Genomic DNA, 22,350 nt, shown 5'->3' with positions numbered 1-22,350 from the left:
TACTGAAATTATATGAGAAATATTGAAAAGCATCTAAGCACAGATATAATTGTGATATAACCCGCAAAGTATTACACGTTTCTCCCTTATCCTTTTGAATCTTACAGAGAGAAAAAACAGTTTATATACTGAATATTCTGAATATCTTAAAGTAATTAAAACAGTTTATATACTGAATATTCTGAATATCTTAAAGTTTTATTAAATCTTAAATGATCTTTATATTTGTGTTGGTTATTATCAAGATGCATGTGCAGATAACGAGATGCAAAAAAAGGCATAAATATAACTTATCGCAAAGCTAGCTGAATTTATTTATTTCATTCATTCATGTGCTATTAAATATCGATATTCAATCCTTTGCGTTGAGATGAACTCAGCGTACTGATTTGCGCGAGACTTTCGAGAGATTTTAAACGCTCGAAGCAATATAACACGATTATGAGACTAGTAAACTGTATTTTTTGAATCTTTGCAAAATAAAAAAAAAATATATTAGTTTCCAAAAATTAATATCTGCATTAGACAGTATTAATAATATTCAAACGAAAACTTTACTGAATGTTGACTTATTTGTTCAAAATTAATTCGCACTCATAGAGAATTAAATAATCAGTGCAACATTTATATATACAGAATGAACCGAAAGGAAATGCAAATACCGTAAATACGTGCAAACTTTATGTATATATATAAACCGAATTAATTAATTATAATTATCCCTAACACTTTCTCTCTACAATTAATTGTAGACTTTGTAGTGGAATCACGTGGATAAATTTCTCGCACTCGTGCCGACAAACCGCACATATACAATCGCACGTAGAATTGTGTCAGAATCAAGATAGAAGGCCTCGATTCGCGATGCGATTACCGGTCGACAGGTGAAAACAGTCGTGATCGACTTACGAGAGAATGAAAGGGAAACGAACGAGCGCGTGGACGACGAGGGAAGGCTTTCTGGCTCCGCCAGTCGACGCAACCCTCCGCGATCACCCTCGAGCAAGGGTCGCGCACTTCTCTCGCTCTCGTCGACGTCAAGATCGCGAGCCCGATCTTCGCATCACGCCGATCTCTTCGCGAAGAGTGCATGCGCGAGCGAGTCAAGGTGCTTCATTCGCGAAAAATAGCGGATAGAAATAATGAAGGAGATACAGACCGGATGGTGCCGGCTGGTCCGATTGATCCGCAGCGCTACTACTGCCATACCTGGGTCCACGGTGAAGAGGAATACTCGCCGTCCTTTCGGTCGATAAACAATGCCTGAGGAGAAGAGAGAAACAATACATGATTTTTAATTCACTCTTTAAAAAATTTGAAATTTTTTTTTTAATTTAAATTCAAGTTAACATCTTAATCTGGATCAATTAATTTGAGTCGATTTTTTAGCTGGAGAGTGAATTAGAATTTAGAATTTAGATTTTATAATATTTGTAGAGTGTCATGAGAAAACCTACGATCTTAATTTTAATTATGATTTTAATTTTGATAAAAATTCAAATTTGAGCCTAGATTAAGTTTTATTGCTTTGAATCTTGAATGTTGATATATTTTAAATAAATTTTTACGAAATTTTCTTGTAATCAAATTTTTTGAAGACGAAAGCTACGTCAATGAATTCGAGAAAATCGATAGCAATTATTCATGAATCAAGATCAAGCAATAATTGCAACAACATCACCTTCTGATCAGTGCTGCCACGTGCGAGTGGCAAATGCAAGATGATAAGAGAGATTTTATGTTAGCTTTCTTTTCTAATTGTTTTTTTATGAATTAATTTGATATTTAAATGTTGTAAGTTACATTAACAAAAAATTGCATCAAGCGAACTTCACCTTTGCAATGAGGCAGCAATGATTCTGAACAGTTGTGTACACTCATTTTATCGCCCTACATAAAATGTTTCAAAATTATCAAGTGTTTTTTAATGACAGATTTTTTAACTAACTTGAAATATTTATTTTTTGTTAAAAGTGTTATAGGAGATCATTTTTCATTGCAATTTTCAATTTTTTAAATATTATATATTATTATAAAAAGTTTTAAATAACAATTCTGTTAAAGTAAACTCCATTTTAAATTAACTAAAAAATATATATATTTCGTTATATCCCTTTAATTCTATGACGTTTTATTCACTCTTTTTTTCTTGCTTATTTTAAATTTATTGATTCTTTGACTCCATTTTTACTAAGAAAAAATTCATTTTATGAATTAACTACAAATTATTACACATAAACACACACATACACATATATATGTATATATTTCTTGAAATTATTTTTTCTCTAATTACGTACATACATTTTTAGAAAATTTTATACATTATATATATATATTTTTCTAAAATGTATATTTAATTGTTAAAAAATTGTGGAGAGCATAAAAATTAGCAAAAGTATTTTAGTTTCTAGTATTTTACAATTAAGAGAACAAAGAAATTAAATTGACATTCTTGCTTTAGGTGAAAAAAAATAAATAGTTACAGAGCATCAAAGGCACGCAATTTTATTTCCAAAGCCAGTCATGCTTAATGAACCCGATTGTCGCATTGGGAACAATGGGACAACAATAGTATGCGCAATGATGCATTCTCACAAGTTCTCTGAACCTTTACGACACGGGATATATACGATATCGATCGAAACTATCATTTTGTTCTCAATCTGCCACGATGCACTTTAATATGACCACACATATCAATAAATGGGTAAATCAATTTTTTCAATTAAATATATGTATATAAGCCCCTATTATATCGAAGTACAATTTACATCAGATATTATATATAAAAGTATATGCTCATATATACTTCTTGTAAACACAAAATATAATTTCCTAATAAAATTAATACAAGAAGTTTGAATCATTTTATTATTAATCTAAGCATAAACTAAATATTAAATGTCTTCGTGACTATCCTTCAAATTAAAATTCTATTCTAATTGTCTACTTGAAAATGAATAAATGGGAAGATTTTGTTATACATTTGTATCTTTTAAGACTGAATTTAATGATACATCTTATATCTCCTTAATTTATCTTTCTAATTTTTTTATATGTTGTACTCTGAAATGTGAACTTGCTCCAAAATTTATAAAGCTTATAATTAACAAAATCTTCTCTTTAAAGCAATTTGTATATATCAATAATATGTATATAAGAATCCATAAATTAAGAAAAAAATTCACCTATATATTAATTTATATAAGATAGTAGTATTTTTAGAAAAATAAAAGACAGTGTCATCTTTTTCACACGAATATTTACAGACTTGTTTCATGGCTTCAAAGGAATATACGTTCCTTGCAATATGCAATACACGGATGTCTTACAAGTAATCGGGAGTACAGGGACCAATAAAATGTTGAAAATAATATTCTTCCTCTTTCTCTTCTCAAATTTTGGTCTTCATTTTAATGTGCAGATCTTTATATCCTTTTGATACCTATATATTTATACTTTAAAACTCTATTTTAACTATAACTTTACTTTTTTTTTCTCTTAGTTGAATTTTATCTTGAATCTGTATCTTCATGGTACGCCATCTGCAATAGGAGAGAGAAAGAATGCCGCTGGCGATGAAACGGGGGAATGTGACGTCACATGAAAGTCGGCCGTGTCGCTCAGTTTGCATTCGTGCGCGCGTCTTGTCGGCAGCCGGTGCGAGTTTTCTTCGGAATTTTCCATTGAGGTGAGTCAATGGAATTTAGTTCAAGCATGCAATTTAATTTGATTTGATTTCGCTCTGTTTTAAAAGCGCGCAAAACGGAGGAGCGGCGAGAATTTCAAATATAAACATACGGTACGATAGAATAAAAAAAGATTGTGTTGTATCCCTTTAAAATATTGCAAGTATTTCACGTGTGACAGATATTCCATCGAGCACACGAGAGGATAAATTCGAATAAAATCTTTTAATCGTAAATTGTGAGAAACGCCGATCTCGTAGACGCTCTTTAAACAGCTGATTGCGACACATGTCGCTAAAAGTGACGCTAATCATGTGGATATCGCTTCGTTTTATTATTTTATTTACGCCGTGGTCTATAAGGATCGGTTCTTCATTTTTTAATCAATTAATGTCGCCGCGATTATTTAAAATTTTGCGCAACAAAATAGCGCGACTGTGCGCGCTTGAGTTACGAAATCCAAAATCAAATCTAAACCAAAAACGGAGTCTGAGTTCGCGAAAAAGACTTTTATCGTTATCTTAAAGAATTCATAATGTCCTGTTAAGTCATATGAGAAAGGCAGAACAGTCGCGTTATATTCTTCCGATAAATATGCGCCGGTATCTCGATTTAGAGATACAGTTAGATAGTGAATAAGATACAGTTAAGATTACATACGACGCACACAAATGCTTGAAATCATTGCAATATTCGGATAACATTCACGCGACACATCCGCTGAGGCATATAATCCTTCAATCGGTGAAAAGTATTGTTGCAAATTTTGAAATTATTCTACAGTTGAATTTCGAGCCAACGCGTGAAACATTCGAAGATAAATCTCCCGAATATCATTTGCGATTTCAATTTATTTTGATTTTATTTATTGCAGATTTTCAATCTGTTTTCGATGTGATATCGTACTTTAATGTGCGTAACAGAATATATATAGAATTACAAAATATAGGATAATAAAATAATAGAATCGCAATTTAGTAATTATGGGCGGATATATCGGGATGTACATATATATACGCATGAAATCGCGATAATGCCTAATAATCCACAAGGTGAACTCAGCACAAATGAAAGAAGTTTCCATATACCCGAAATCGCAAATAATATCGATAACGAGTAAACATTGTCGAACGTTTAATCGCTCGACAAATCATCCGATACAACAAATCGAGATAAATAGAAGCCTGACGTCAAATTTTTTAATGACTCTAAATTGTAATATTCATATGTAATCCTAATCACAACAAATAATAAAATCATGCGAGATTATTAAGCTAATTTTTGTCCCTTTCTATCATTTTGTCTTTATAGAGGGAACAAAAGTTTAAGTCTCATTTAATTTTAACTCAATGAACATTTATAAACACAATCATGGTTAATGTGTATATTTAATGAACGTCTGGCAATCTGAATGATTGATACTGTTTTTTTTTGAGAGTGAGTATTTCTTAAATTCTTTTTAAATTTGATTAACCGATGTATATAAATACTTTCTATTTGATATCTTTATTTTACTGGAAATGTTGTTTAAAACATTATATATTGTTTATTTTATTTGTACATTATTTGCTGAAAAACTGATTTATAATCAGTTTATAAATATGTTTATTAAAAACATTTTTATGTGCTATCATATGTGTGTGTGTATTATTTCTTGCAGAAAATTCAATGTAATTATCAATTTACCTTAAAGAGAAAAACTAAAAATTTCTTAATGCTAATCTATATCGATGTGATTGATTTTGAATATTTATAGTTTTGAGAAATAATCGATTTTCAATATATTATTTCCAAATCAATTTTATAATCAATATAGATTTTTTTTACATTTCATTTGATTTCTAACGGTACATTTCTATTATAAAAAGACGCGCTGTATATCTACATGTCTGGGACACATACAATTACCTGTATATACTTTTCTTCACCGTTATTTTCACTTATAAGTGAAGAGGTACTATGCGTAGAAATTAGGTACTACGTGAAAGCGAAAGCATACATTGCGTTTTATTATTGTCGTATGATCTTGAGTCGACTTCTGAATCTTTAAGATCATCTCACATTAGTTGATTACTTTAATTATAATTAACTTTTAATATAATTATCATATTTTAATATAATGTTATTTTTTTGCATTTCAACACACTTAACTTGTGTGCAGGGACTATATTTACATTTCTGAAGATCGAATCAAAATAAGTTAAATGTTCGTACTGTCTATATACATATAGTTTTAGTCACTAATTGTCATATCATCAAACATTATAATTATTTTTTTCTAAAGATAAGATTAAAATGTGACATAATAAATAACGGAGAATTGCGTAACATGGATAGTAAAAGATATGCCTCTCAATTTTTTAAGGTATATAATATGTTTATAATAATGTTAATTCCATTTATTATATAGTTTAACTTTCATATTTGTTTTGACTTTGACTTGAAAATAATTTTTATTAATCGATGACTAAAAAGTTTGGAGATAGGATGCGAAAACTTCCGTTAAATTTCGTTAAAATACTTGAGGTCATTCTAGGTATCGATAGATAACCTTTTAAATAAAAAAAAAAAAAAAAAAAAAAGAAAAAACAGATTATTACTTGATAATTTGTAAGTTCACAGTTCAATACGTTGTTAATTTAGCTTACGTAAATGTTTTATCTAACATCATAAATAATTATCATATTATTTATTTATCATTAATTGCAAGTGTCACGGAAGTGAGTAATTGCAAGTGAGTAATTGCAAGTCAAATTAATTAAAAATTAAAATGTGTTTCAGACGAATTTTATAATTCACAACATAGAATTCAGAAAAATTATGAATTCTAATCATCGTGTAATATAGAAAAAGTTATTGGAAAAAGTATATAATAGACACATACCAGGTGTCCCATTTTAAAGGACCCACTCAAATATCTCATTGTCAGAAACACTGCGTTAAATCGAAAAATGTTTCCTACAAAAGTTGTAGGGTTTCGAGGGGGACATAACATAGTAATATTCATTTGACCTTGGGCGGCGTCTCCAAGGTTAGTGAAGGTTAACCTTAAGTGAAGGTGAGAATGAATTTTGAAGAAAATAAAAAAATGCTTCAGATAAAAGTTGTTCAAATTAATTAGTAGAAAAAGATGTTATAATAAAAAATATGGGTTTCCATTTAAAAAATTTATTCTCACCTTCACTTAAGGTTAACCTTCACTAACCTTGGAGACGCCGCCCAAAGTCATATGAATATTACTATGTTATGTCCCCCTCGAAACCCTACAACTTTTGTAGGAAACATTTTTCGATTTAACGCAGTGTTTCTGAGATATTTGAGTGGGTCCTTTAAAATGGGACACCCAGTATACAAAATACATATCAGAACATGCATAGATGTATTAAGATTAAACACATTAAATTAAATATTAAGAATATATTTTATCTATTTTTTTGTCGCAAATTTTACGAGACGTCTATAATGAGCTTAAATAATTTAATTGTTCTTTACGAAAGAGATTTATTGTCATGAAATTATACTAATTTATATGTATTCATATTCTATATTATTATTAGCTAGAATTTGTTTAAATTAAATAAGAGGATCTTTTATCTTTTTCAACAATTCTGTCGTAAGAAATAAAATTTAGTTAATTTCTTGCTCTTCTATATTGTATGTCTCTTATGATTCATCGTAATATAAGTTGGCTTCAAAATATTTATTTAACCATGACAAGGCACTTGCTTGTTATGTACCTTGTGTAATAATGGACGTAGATTCAAATACGAGATTCACCTAATGAATATGCAATTCTAAACTTATGCATTTGATATTATCCTGAAATCCAAGCATTTCATATTTTCTGTTGTTGTTTAATAAATTGATTTAATTAATTGAGGAGAGTATATCTCTTTTCTTCGTGCTTTAGATGCATTTTCGATGTTACGGCTATATGAAAGATATTTATTTGATCGTCGATACGAAAACAAAAGGAGAATCAAAGTTATGAATTGACAATTTAAATTTTATTAGTTTATTCGATACTGCATATCTGAATTCGCGATTGAGTGTACTCAGTATCATCTCAAATCGCAAACCGTGCTAGCTATTCGAATCAAAATTTAGCATATATATATATATACTCCCGGTGAAATTTAATCATACAATAATCTGTGATGAGCAAATATTTTCCGATCTACTGACAATAAGTATGACAAATCTCTTTCGCAATTAGAACAACGAAATTACTTAAGTATTAAAACTTGCTAGACATCTCGTAAAATTTGTATATAAATTTTATTATGATAAGATAAAGCAAGATATAAGCTTTCTCGAACACACATGCTATTCTAAAATTCTTCTACAAAGCGAATTATATAAGCAATTATACGCTCTTTTTGAAATATTCCGTTTATTAATCATCTGATATAATAATTGCATTGGATTTGAATTTGTTTGCATTCATTGACTTTCATGTTCCTTGATTAAAATGTTTCACATTTGACATGATATAGTCATTCTTTTGATTTTTTTTAAATATTATTTTATATTCGTATTTGTATGATGAGACTTTGACATAGTATTAGAAAGTTCTCAGCAACGAGAGAATTGGCAAGATGAAGAATGATCTGACCGTGAACTATATAAATTCCGATTAAACGCAGGCGGTTACAAATGAAACAAAGACGATGCTACGTAAAGCGGGATGGATTGGGTCACTTCATGAATTGTAGAACTAAATTGTCACGACGGGACGCTTGTCTGTCATTTGCAACAATACTTTTCTCGTCTATTGATCGCGAAAAATGTTGCGAGAAAGCGCGCGGAACAGGATTCCCTATAATTTACACTTTTTGCCTTAATGCACTCCGTCACGCAAATAATAATGCGCGTGCAGATTTAATTACATTATATATTATATAATACATTGTACATTACATTAATATTTTTTATTGCATTAAAAAGAAAAAATCCAATATACTTAATTTGTAAAATTTGTTCATATATCGGAAGAATTAAAAATATTCTCGTATTATGTACGTATAATCTAAATATATTTAATATTATTATCTTTTCTCTCTCTTATACATATATTACATGCAAAAAGGAAAGTTATTTATTAACATGTCATCCTCTTTTTGTTGCTCTCGCGATAAAAAAAATTATACTTTATTATACTTTGTTTGTCTTTTAATTTAATCATCATTTACAATGAATTTTTCCTATATGAGAGAGACATGTTCAAAGTACATTGCGGAATTAATTTGAACGGGTCGATCAATTTGCGTTCACTGCTATCGACTTTGATCATTGATATGTATCGCGGTTCACTTTAAAAAATCGTTTAACGTCCAATGAAATAAATGAGTCGAAACAATTTCAGAATAATAGTACATTTACATACAAATAGAACATTTGTATGTTCGTTTTTTTTTTATTTCGTTATCGATCCCTCGACTGTTATCCCACTGGTATTACCACTTTAGACGCATTGACTCAATTGAATAACTTTACTATACCTATTCCAAACAGTGTGTGGATGCTACACTTTGACACTAATAATCGCTATTTATATCCTTTGACTTTAATTGACTGCGTAGATTAATCCGTAATTTAATTAGTATAAAATTCGAGACATATAACAACGCAACAGAAAATGGATTATATTTAATATTTGATATTATATCAAATTTTTAACAAACATATCGAAATAATTTAGGATGAGATATGAGAAAAGAACGAAGAAGTTTTAATTTTGTTTATAAATTTTTAATTTATAATTGAAAATAGTTTAAAAATCGAAACAACGTATTTTTTTATAAAGATTATAAGTATCTCGATAAGTATTAACATATCTGTTATATAATATTTTTTATATCAGTATGACATTTTTATTAGTGTGTTATACACAAGAAGCTCTAATTTCCTTACTTGTTTAAGTTTCTATCAATTCTTATTTATTATCTTACTTAATTCTTAATCACTATCACACTGGGGGAAACTGATTAAAGTTTATTAGGGAACGTAGTTCTACGCGATTACCCTTAATTAATTCTTGTTGCCTGAAGCGTTAGTAATTTCTTTTTGCGTTGCAAATTAAATTAATTTTCATTATGCAGGATTTCAATTACGAAAGCTGTGCGAAAGTGTTTTTACTTGTTATATGTGAATAGGTATATATAATTCACGAAATGAGATAATGTAATTACAGGAATAGATATTGAAGATAAATTTGTCGATGACATACCCTATGTATACATCGATCGTTTCGTATCTGTGAATTTCCAATGAAATTGTTGCGCGACGCGAGAGAACCAACTTATATATGTATTATTACCAGTTCTTCAATAGGAAAGAACTCGCATTCACTCTTCCGGTGAAACATATACTCCAACGTTATTTATAGTTCATTGGATTACAAAAATATACATGCTCCGCACGCATGTCGAGGAATATGAAACCGAGAGAAATATCTAAGATTTATGACTTCTAATTAAATTAGAATTACAATAATTGTTGCATTAAAATAAGAAATATTTTTATGATCTTCTAAAATTATTAGATTTATGATTCTGTAATGAATGTTAAAATTAACAGCGTAATAAGCTTCGGGAATATTTTTCGAAGGACAACATACAGCATTATTACGAAATAAGTTACGTTGTTATTTCTTTGATGGCGAGAATAAGTAGATGAGTAAGTCACGTCGAGATTATAATGTTCAGCTCGTGTAATTGATTCATTACGATCAATTCATGAAACAGGGACATCGATGCTTGCGTGATCAATCTATATATCGCCGCCGCGATTATTAACTCGCTCGCTATTGCCTGATAAGGTATCTATATAGAGACAGGTGTACGGAATCACAATTATCTATCTCGAGAAATAATCACAATTATGATAAGGAATTATGATAAGATATTTCTCGTAAAATCAATTATTATCTAATATTTTTAATTTACGAGTAATATATATATATACACATACACACACACACACACACACACACACACACACACACTTAATCCTAATATATAAACGCTTATCGTTTTGCTCATCTTCTTTCTTTCTCTCGATACATTCTGTAATCTGCAAAATATATTTCTCTGCTCAAAACTAAGCAAATCAATTTCACCTAATTGAGATTAATCTAATTGGTCGGTGTTGGGGTAGATTAAAAGCAGAATAATTTTTCATATTTGATTGTAATAAAGTCTGCAATATAATATACTAATAGGAAATTTAAAATATTGTGATTTTATAATTTTTGTGTAAACGCTTCAGCAAGATAGCTTGTCACTATCTATTAAGAATAGAACCAATTATACAAAATACATAATACGAAATGCAAGAAATGTGAATGACTTTATACGATAAGAAAATCAAATCCATTCTCTTTATGCACATACTTTGTGTACAATCTATGGCGCCACTGATGACGCATTTATCTTATTTCCGACGTTATAACGGGTGTGAAGCGCGAATTTGTCCAACTCTTTAAAATACAATTTATTTTCCAATGTTAATTATATATATCGTTATAATTTATGTTGTATATAAATTATAATTAATTTAGATTTAAAGAGAAAAAATATAGTAAAATATAAAATAATTTTTATAATAATAATAAAATAATATTTTTTTAACATAATTGGCTAAAATAAACATATTTCCAATTTTTATGATTATTAAAATTAAATAGCTAATTCATGATTATTAAAATTAAATAATTCAAATTAATAATTCGGCACAAAAATGCAATAATAATTCGGCACAAATATGCAATATTGAAAAACGCAAAACGATATTGAATAGTTGCATGAATAGTTCGCAAACAATTAAATGAATTAAGCAAATAACAATTTGCAAAAGGAGGTCAAGAGGGAAGAATAAAGTACCGCGTTGCGACGGAACATCATATTTCTACATATGTACATTTATCATTGTCAAAGATTGAAAGTATGATATTTGAAATATCGATCATATGCGATGCAATTGTCGAAGCAGATATCGCATGTGCTGTTGAATCTCGCGGATCAATTTTCGCAATTAGATAATGAGTCGTATTTACTGTCGCGTGTATGATAATAATCGTTACGTTATATTGTATATGTATCTGTCTATATAAACACTGAAATTTATAATTTATGTTGCTATTTGCAAAAATATTATTTGTGTTAATAATTATGAAAATATGTAATCTGACAATGAACATCTCAACACAAAAAAATTTAAAAATATATATTATATGAAAAAATTAATGGGATGTGTCCACATACACATAACTTTTCAATGATAAATACTTTCTTGTGTAAAAATACGTCAAAAATTGGAAAAGTTATAACAAACGCTCTTTTGAACTTGAATAATTTAACTTGGTTGAAATAAACACACATACATATATACATATATTTAATTTAAAAAAACCTATAAAAAGAGACTTCATATACGACAAATATATATGTCGATCATATCTTTATAAACAACGGTTTATCTTCTAAAACGATTTTTTAAATTTTAGATAAATTATCTTTATCACACATTATATAATTTATGCTTTACATATTAAGAAGATATTACCTCGATGTTAATATAATATTGGGAGATTTAAATGTATATATTTAATTATTGATAAGACTATTAAAGAAATACAAAAAAATCATCTAAAGTCAGATCTATGATCTATATGGTGTGTGCATTTATCATGCAATGGAAGGAGATTGATTGATGTAGACTTATTTTCGGCGCATTCAAATTCCAAAGTCCATATTCCCGCTGCGAATTGACCTTTAAATTCTCAGTAGACCGAAAGAGTGTCTTCGTAATAGGGTCCCCATATAATTAAGCCGATCGTGAAATGCCTGAACTCGAGATAACACTTTCTTACGTAAACAAATATTTTTCGCTTTCATGTGGAAAATGCAATCAACTCTCTTCTTTATTATCGGATTGATAACAAGAGAGAAAAAGAAAGAAATTCAGTTTTATACAGAATATTTATACAATGAAATAAATACATTTGATGCATGTCGTAATATTTCTTTGAAAAAAATTAGATAACTTTGTATGTTTCAAACGAAACGTGAGAATGAATAATTTGAAATACAATTTAGAAGAGAGGAAAAGGCAAAAAAACTTTTACGTTATTTTTTCAAGCAACATTAATGATAGATAAATCTTATCGTTTTACAACTTTATAGGATAGATTCAATTTTAGTTTAAAATCTAAATTCGGGGTTGACAGATATAGATTATCAAGATATTTAATTCTAAAACATCAAATATTCTACAACAGAATGTAGCATTTCAAATTTGATATATATATAGGAAAAATCACATATTTTAGTTTGTATCACACAGAATATTAATCTGTTTACCAAATATGTGTATTATTTTAAATGCCTTATATTTTATTAATTTTTTTTATCATGAGGGTATCTCGTTTTTGCTACGTGTCGGTTTAATATATCCGAAAAGTAATGGAAATAAAATTTATAAATAAGAGTTAGCTTAATAAGAAATTTATTATTGTATAAATCGATATCGGCAAGATATTAAGAAACCTTCGATATCGTTCAACATCATTAACGTATATTTTTAAGCTGCTATTGAGGGGTCATTTGAGAATCTTTCGTTATAATTTTTTTCTATTATAAATTTAAGCGTTTTTAGTTTTTATATATAGATAGTATTTTTTATATCGAAACAATTCTATATAATATTTTGATATAATATTTTAATTGAATTAATATATATATTAATTCAGTCCTATAATCTTTTTCTAAAAAAAGGCATGCAAAGTCAATTCTGGCAAGTATTTTCGCAAGTATTATAAGAAATCAGCTGATTACTGTCAAAAATATTAATCAAATTTAAAGTATTGTAACATATTATTTGAAACATATTATTTTATTTTATTTTATTTTATTTTGAATAAACTGTTAAACTACTAACCCTCGCGTGATGATAGTCTCTCGATGCTACGAATATAACGCACAATGCGAATCGAGAATCGAGATAGTCAATAAGCATCGTGGAAAAGATGCAACAATACTTGCGAGAATGGACTTAATATGCCTTTTTTAGAAAGGGATGTTATAATACTTTTAACTCGATCGAAATAAATAAATTTCTCACTCACCGATACGTGCAATAGCGGAGTTGTAGTACGCAGGACACACATTGATCTGAAAACAAAATATTCAAATTATGTATGTGTGTGTGTGGGGAGGGGGGTGTATGTGTGTGTACAGGATATTTTGAAAGTCTGGAAACGGTCGAATATCTCAAAGCAATTTAGAAAAAAATGTAACAGAAATCAGCTGATTAAAGCGTTAATTTGATAATTAATTTTTTAAATATATAATATAAAAATTAAAATAATAATATGTTTTAAATAGAATGTTATAATATTTTTGACAGTTATCAGCTGGTTTCTGTCAAAAAATATTAATCAAGAGTAAGATATTATAACATATTATTTACAACATATTACTATTTTTTTTTTACCATATTATAATATATTATTTTGAAATTTAATTAGCAAATTAACGCTAAATTTAATCAGCTAATTTCTGTGAAAAAATATTAATCAATTTTAAACGAACTTTGTATTATTTTTTTTTAAATAATATTCTTATTAACATATATTCAAAGAATGGCGCGCGCGTAACGCGCGCTTGTGTTGTTCTAGTAATATAAATTTTATACGATTGTTTGTCAACTGTCAACCGTAATTTCTCGAAAAAGTAAAATAATATTATAATAGTACATAATTTATATACAAATAATAATAAATCGAAAATCAATCACTATAATTTTACTATAGATAAAATACGTGTGCATTTCCTATAATGACCTAATTATATATATAGCACATGAATATTTAGCATATAATCGCGGCGTACTATAAAAAGATGCTTTTTTTTTTTTTTACACCCAACACATAGTAAAATAGAACAAGGATCGCCGGCGTGGATTACATCACGCTTTGTCATAAATCTCTTCCGTCGTGCTTTGCTTAACCTCAATGCATTGTGAGCGGAATATAAGATCGGTCGACTGAAAAAAGTCGTATCACATAACGTTTATGACAACCACCAGAACATTAAGAATGTAACCAAGTATCGGCGATACGGGCACTGTTATTGCGACGTGACGCGACGCAACAACGCGTTCTCCAGAACCAGAGCCAGAGCTTTCGAGGACGTCGATCGATCGATCGAATTCCTAGTCAACAAAGAAAGAGTTGAAGAAGAGGGCGTGAAAAAGAGGGTATTTTTTGCTTTAATGTTTATAGGATTCAAACGCAGGGTCGGGAGATTTACATATCAATAAAAAGGGATAAACTTCCGAAAAGCCCATACCTCCGATTTTTTTGAAACTACGTATACTTACGTATTTTGACGTGCTGATTACGAATATGATAGTGAAAATTGGCGCAACTTTCATTTTCATGGTGAAAACCATAAAAAATCGACGTTTCAAAATTGACGTTTTTTGGATTTATTTTATCAAATACTGGAAAATTCAAAAGTATGTACAAACACAAGACCCAACCCATGTCCGCAGTACTGCGTAGAAGTCCCAATATATGGCCTCGCTTAGCGTGGAAAGTTGCAAACCCATATGGAATCGTATATGTATGTACTGCAAAGTACATGCTAGATGGGAGGACAGATATAAGATTTAGAGTCCATCATTTTTCTCGAAAACTATCACTCGTACGGCAAAAATGAATATGACATAAAATGCATATTTCAAAGAAATCTACAACTTTTGTTTGAAACATTTTTTGAATTTTCCAGTATTTGATAAAATAAATCCAAAAAACGTCAATTTTTGACGATTTTTTATGGTTTTCACCATGAAAATGAAAGTTGTGCCAATTTTCACTATCATATTCGTAAGCACGTCAAAATACGTAAGTATACGTAGTTTCAAAAAAATCGGAGGTATGGGCTTTTCGAAAGTACATCCTTATTATTTACTAGAGGAAAAAAACACAAGGCAATAGCAAATTTAAAACCAACGCCGTATAATTTCATACACATGATAAAAGACATAACGGAATTATTTTTGAGTTGAAGTTTGTTGATTGATGGATTGGTTCTCTTGTCATTGTTTCGAAATTTGACATTGGCGTTCAGATGAATAACCAATTATTATCAAAAGATATTGTATTGTGACATAAACGACCTTCGGGCAAAAAAATAACTCACACCTTACGACAATAGCAGAAAAAAAATCTGTTGCGATTAAAGTTTTACTGCGTGATTTCTACGTAAGTCTGATATAAAAGTTCAAGGGTTTCAATTATTTTAAAATTATAATTTATTTTCAGATTGCTTGCATTTGTAATTGCAAAAATAACGATGTGTGTGTTTATGACTGTATATATATATAATAGTCAGTTATCATTATCATTGTGAGAAACAATTACATGATTTTTATTACATGCCACGCCTATAACGTAATGTATACAGCATTACTGCGCTTTAAGCGATAGCATCATTTTACTGCACTGTTATCGTCTCTTACAAATTAGATTGCCAAGTATATTCATTGGGTTTTACATTTTATAAGTTTGGTTTTTTTTAATTTTAGTTTTTTTGTACCGTTATACGATTTTGCTACGTCGCGATAAAAGTTTACATATTATGAAATATATTTGCCATTATTATATATCGTTACATATTAACGTTTCTAATGGTAAAACAACAAATAGATTTTTCTTATTGTCATTGATATATTTTAGATTAAAATTTACATACATATATTCATTCGCGTTCATCAAATTTTAAATTATTTTGATTGTAAAAATGTCAAGCATAGAAACAGTATGTGTTGATTAGCGTGTTTAGATAAATAATTTTATAAAAAAATACACGTACACATATATTACTTGTAAGATATCAATAAGAATATTTGTCATTTTGCGTGTTATATAAATATATATATTTTCCGATAATTTAATTACTGTAATAGTGTAAATAACAATTTCTTATCTATTTCCGATTATTCGATTCATTAATATGTATAACTCATGTGTTATGGATCTACATATTAATTGTACAAGATTACTCGTAAATAGTTATATTATATATTAATGCTTGGCTATTAGGTCGAGGATTGTCGTAGTTTAAGCATGGAAAAACATTCTCGCGGTTATGCTCGACTGATTTACATGCCGAGACATACGTAACGTGTTAATAAGACAACCTTGCCTCGAATTCACATGAATTCGTATGGTTTCGAAAATATTAGATTCATTGGTTATAAAAAAGACTGAACTATTCCACATGTGTGTTCTAATTGAGATAATTTCAACATCAATAATTGATAGATCGATGATTATAAAAAATTAATCTGCAAGTGCACTGATTAAGATTGAGTTTAATAATAGTAAATATAATAATCTATTATTATAAAATAATAATAGATAAGCGGAGAATAAATAATTGTTTGAGAACGAATTTTAACAAATTCCTGGAAATAAATAATCTTATCGTGACAGTTACAGAAACCACAATTGACATTATCACCCATCAATATGCTTTGAAATATGCATTTCGTTTTTATCGTAGAATATTCCATGTAAAATTGAAGGATTTTAAAAGTCAATATAAAAGCTATTCTTTTAGAGAAGAAAACAAATTTGAAGTTTTCTATGCTGTCGACGAATTGTCGAGAAAGAGATATAATTAAACGATATCGAAATGTATATACACTTTTTTTCTTTCAGAAACTGCTCATCGTTCTGTACCAAATTTTCCGAGACAGTTTCTATCAGTTCCACGGGATACAACCGATAAATCGCGTCACACGCATTGGCCAACCTTGAGAAAGCTACTTGAAATGCAGAGCAGCGGTTGAGCCGATTCGCGTGCCGGAAGGCTTATCAACGGCGAGCTTATCAGCGATAAATAATTCGGGCACATGTTTATGAGAGAATCGCGAAAACGCGATTGAAGAAGCACGCTTCCAGAAGCGAGAGGATGTCGCCGGACGAGGAAAAGACACCGCCGATGATGGATATTTGCAGTCCGACACTCAAGAGGAGTCAGACCACGAGCTCGGACAAGACAGACGATATCCAGAAAGACGATGAGTCAACGGCCAAGGTCGTGTACGTACCGAGAATCAAGTGGCTGGATCTCAGTGCGCAAATCTTTATACACGTCGGTTTCCTCTACGGGCTGTACCTGGTTCTCACGCAAGCGAAATTGCTTACGACGCTATGGGGTGAGGAAAATTTTTTTGGTTCATTTATCGTCCATTGCATATACTTCCGACTCTTGCAATTTCAACGTTCTAACAGAGACTCGTTTACTCTATAAAAAGAATATACTTTTGTAAATTTTTTTTTATCGCAGCATCGTAATTCGAATTGGATGTCTTTTCGCGAATTTTGCAGACTGTGTAACGACTGTGCTCTGATAAAGGATTTTTGCGTTTTGAACATCTGTGGCGGAAGTCTAGATAAAAGTATATTTTATTAGAAAGAGATAAAAATAATCAGTATAAATATAATATATATAAATATATATATGTAATACAGCGCGATATTTGACTTTACAATCTAGTTGAATCATTCTGTTAATCCTATTAATCATCTATTAAAAATCAACTAGTATCGTTTCATATCATAATACCGAATAAATCATGACTGGTATCCTGTCTATCATGTGTTATTTTTAATTCTACAATTGAAATCTTTATTTAATAATTTTATATAATAATTCGAGCTTGTAATGATTTTTTTATATATTTAATAATTTTTGAATTTAATTATGTAACGCACATGAATTAATGTTAGAACCGCCTTACGTGTCTATAATGATCCTTGAAATGTGGGAATATTGGAAGTAAACATTAGTTTGTTGGTTGCAATGACACAAAAATATAAGTCGCCTGTAATTTCACATCGTTTACGATTAATTATGATATATGTCATAACAATGTTGCAAAGCTGAAGTCATAAGCCACACAACGCTTGAATCTCTTATATCTCGATAATTATATCGAATAATTACAGTAATAATTACGGTAATAACCATATCGATTTGCTTTTTATCTATGAACTATTTTCATCTATCTGCCATTACGTAATTTCATTCAAAATGTAATTTTGAACGAAATTACGTAATGGCAGATAGATGAAAATAGTTCATAGATAAAATTACATTTTGAACGAAATTACGTAATAGATAACATACATAAATATTGGAGTTTAGCTGTTTACATATTAAATTATTCTTTATAATTATTTCGCATATACAAGATATCGAAGTGACTGATAGCCATAATGTATTTAAAGATTATTTTATAAGTAATTATTTATTATCTTATAAAAACAAGAAAAAAAAATAGTGAGAAAATTCATATTAAAAACAAGTCAGTCTTTCTTACTTCTTTGTTGTCGTCTCTTTCTTATACTCTTAATTGTAATGTAAATTTGCAGTTTCTTTCTCACTCTTTCGCTCGTGTTAATTTTCCACGTATAAATCGAAACGTTTATCGATGTAGCAATAAAGGTCCAGCTCATGCATATGCAAAAGCGCCAAGACGCCGGGCGCCTGAAAATAAATTGTGTAGTACATACAACTTATCCTATATTCTACGGAGCTTGATTCACGCACTGGTCGTGGAAAATGAATGACAAGGTGGAAACGTACGATGAAAGTATACGGGGGAAAGTACGATAACAGAACGCGTATACGCGACTACGCAAACTCTCGTGTATCTGCGATTAAAGTTTATAGCCGGCAAATGTGTCTCGCTGGCGTGAAAATGGAAAAATAAACCGCGCCGATAACGATATCGCGATCTCAGATTTCTACATTCGCGATGACGTGTTCTACAGTAGATATAGCTTCTTGTTCTTCGTAATTGAAGAACGTGAGAAAAGACGAAAACACTGTACGACTGAATTAACTTTTATCCCAATTACTCTTATTTCACTTACTATGCTTATTACTTTTCTCTTTAAAATATAAATTTAAAAAATTTCCTATTTTTGTAAAAATCGACGTTAAAAGCACAAATAAGATATAAGAATATTTGAAAAAGAGTTGAAAAATGTAGAAAAAAATAAAGTTACAATGGCTTAAAAAATTGTTACATTTACGTGCGTGTGTTGCGTGAGTGCACCAAGAATTTGGAGTCATTACAAATAATAATGAATGAAATTGCAAAATCCTATTCTTAGTAAATGAGTCTTAGGGTACTTCACGTTGCTCCATTTTAATAATCCGAATGTGTATGTTCTTGAATATACATTTTGACGTATTATGTGTGTTTTTTATGCTTATAGTGTTCATAACGATTTATACGTCCGGCTTTGGCATTACGGCTGGCGTTCACAGATTATGGTCGCACAAGGCCTACAAAGCAAAATGGCCTCTACGTCTGCTTCTAGTCTTCCTCTTTACGATAACAGGACAAGTACGTAAGCTCTTACATAAGAACTATAATTCTTGCATAATATATATATGTATATTTTTTTTTCGTCACTACTAGAAGATAGAAATAATAAGTGACGCAATTGTTATCGCCCGTACTCCAACTTAATGATCTTTCATGTTTTCGTAAATGTTTCGTAATATATCAATATAGGGTATTTATCTGCAAATGATTTAACGATTTTTTTAAAGGACCCTTTTCAACGATATTTTTTTTCTTATACAGAAAGATGTGTACACGTGGGCGTTGGACCACAGGGTGCATCACAAATATAGTGAAACCGACGGAGATCCACATGACGTAAGGAGAGGTTTCTTCTTCGCTCATGTAGGGTGGCTTTTTACGACACCCCATCCCGACGTCGTTGCCAAGCGCAATGCAATCGACATGAGCGACTTGGAAGCGGATTCCATAGTCATGTGGCAGAAAAGGTAAGTAACTTACATTTAGTTCACATTCATTTGCATTATTCACTTTCAGCGTGTCATGTGAAATTAAATATATATATATATATATATGAGAAGGAAATAATGAAGTAAAAATTTTCTAAATGATATAAAAATTGACGAGATATCTTTTTTATATACATATATATATATATATATATAGATGTATATAAAAAAGATATCTCGTCAATTTTTATATCATTTAGAAAATTTTTACTTCATTATTTCCTTCTCAACCGTATCATGTGATTAATTTTACATTTATTTAATTTATCTCGCAGATTATATATACCTCTATTTGCGCTCCTGACTATTGGATTACCGGTATTTGTTCCTTGTTACTACTGGTCAGAATCGCTGTGGATCTCATTCTGGGTGAACTTCAACTTCCGGTTCTGCATAAATTTAAACATAGCCTTCTGCGTCAATAGCGTGGCGCATACATGGGGACAGAAACCGTATGACAAGTACGTATCGATTCATGGTGAACCAATAAAAAAAATGATGGTCACACATTTTCTCGCACAATAGAACGATCGAGAATTAGCAATTATTTAATCCGATAATTTTTTTTCGCGCGATACAAATTTCGCCTAAATGTCAGCCATTTGATGACAATTTGTTCGTAGGAATATTTCGCCAGTCGAGAACTTCGCGGTATCGATCGCGTCGCTCGGCGAGGGATATCACAATTATCATCATGTGTTTCCATGGGACTATAAGACTGGCGAATTGGGTGATTACCCGTTCAATCTCACTACCGGTTTTATTGACGCGTTTGCCCGCATCGGCTGGGCCCACGATCGGAAATATGTCTCGCCGGAGATGGTTCATCGCAGAGCGTATCGATGCGGCGATGGGAGTCACGTCTGGGGTTACGGCGACATCGACATCTCGAAGGATGATCAGGCGGAATTGGACATAATGAATAATCACGAATTGTGAGATTGATAGAACGTGAAAGCGCATCACAATCCTTTCGGATAGACCGGAAATACTTCGAGAAGCGTTTCCTTAATTCATACGCGGACTATCTCAAGTCTCTCTTAAGAAATAATAACTGAAGTAAAACTGATACGCAGATTTGTGACTCTCTGTGAGTTCCACGCCCAGAGTAATATCGTCGAAAAATATTTAAATTGTAATAATTATGGTTATTTAATTAAATGTTTTAATCAATAAAAGCGCACAGTTGACTCTCGATTAGAATTCACGAACAGAAAATTAATTTTTAATTACGAAGACCATAATAGCAGATTAAACATAATTTATAAAATTTATTGTAATAAAATAAAATTAAAATTTATAATAAAATTTATCTATTATTTATTTAGAAAATCTCTATATCGAGTTACTATATTTAAAAAAGATAATATATGTTTTAAGGCAAAGTATTGAGACAAGGCGATTGATAAATTACAAATTCGCATAATCGAGAGTTCATCGTTTGCGATATAAGAGGTCACTATTTATACATTTTGTATATACATATATATATATATATATATATATATATAATACGTATGTAATTGTTATTTATTACAATCTTAGCTGCAGCATGAAAATTTCTATTTTGTAATACGTGTACTACGAAGTACAAGTATTAATGTAAACGAGCCGAACATATTATTATAAACTGGTATATTTTTCGAGAAATTTATATATATATTCTTAAAATATTTTATTTAAACCTTCAGCAAAGAAATAATATCCAAAATTTCCTAATTTTAACAAAAGTCAACATAAAGATCATCTTCAAATTG

At 29.9% G+C, this 22,350-nt stretch overlaps 2 protein-coding genes and 1 long non-coding RNA gene across 3 annotated transcripts in view; 1 reads left to right on the top strand and 2 right to left on the bottom strand.

Moving 5' to 3' along the window:
• The window catches only part of LOC145940972 (acyl-CoA Delta-9 desaturase), a 21,180-nt gene extending 19,931 nt beyond the window's left edge, over nucleotides 1-1,249 (bottom strand). The window contains exon 1 of the mRNA XM_083046679.1: nucleotides 1,160-1,249. The gene's annotated coding sequence lies outside the window, so the exon portion shown is untranslated. The remainder of the gene's footprint in view (nucleotides 1-1,159) is intronic.
• Nucleotides 1-13,985, bottom strand: part of LOC145940974 (uncharacterized) — a 17,578-nt gene extending 3,593 nt beyond the window's left edge. Inside the window, exons 1-2 of the long non-coding RNA XR_014426102.1 lie at nucleotides 13,819-13,985; nucleotides 1,210-1,263 (exon numbers count right to left, since the gene is read on the bottom strand). This is a non-coding gene — a long non-coding RNA (uncharacterized LOC145940974). The remainder of the gene's footprint in view (nucleotides 1-1,209; nucleotides 1,264-13,818) is intronic.
• On the top strand, nucleotides 3,609-22,350 carry LOC145940973 (acyl-CoA Delta12-desaturase). Its single transcript, XM_083046680.1, has 6 exons — nucleotides 3,609-3,694; nucleotides 17,422-17,921; nucleotides 19,993-20,123; nucleotides 20,367-20,572; nucleotides 20,869-21,054; nucleotides 21,217-22,350. The coding sequence occupies exons 2-6, from the start codon at nucleotides 17,675-17,677 to the stop codon at nucleotides 21,530-21,532; spliced, it is 1,086 nt and encodes a 361-aa protein (XP_082902806.1). The 5' UTR covers nucleotides 3,609-3,694; nucleotides 17,422-17,674; the 3' UTR covers nucleotides 21,533-22,350.

The sequence above is a fragment of the Prenolepis imparis genome, unplaced genomic scaffold (genome assembly GCF_030444845.1).
Source record: "Prenolepis imparis isolate NDT839.2.m4 unplaced genomic scaffold, iyPreImpa1.0 SCAF_9, whole genome shotgun sequence".
Classification (NCBI taxonomy): Eukaryota; Metazoa; Arthropoda; class Insecta; order Hymenoptera; family Formicidae; genus Prenolepis; species Prenolepis imparis.
This window is presented reverse-complemented; position numbering and strand designations above follow the sequence as displayed.

Coding starts and splice junctions, on each gene's coding strand:
- LOC145940973 (XM_083046680.1), top strand. CDS start 17,675: ATGTCGCCGGACGAGGAAAAGACACCGCCGATGATGGATATTTGCAGT. Junction 20,124..20,366: donor TCTTTACGATAACAGGACAA/GTACGTAAGCTC, acceptor TTTCTTATACAG/AAAGATGTGTACACGTGGGC. Junction 21,055..21,216: donor GGACAGAAACCGTATGACAA/GTACGTATCGAT, acceptor ATTTGTTCGTAG/GAATATTTCGCCAGTCGAGA.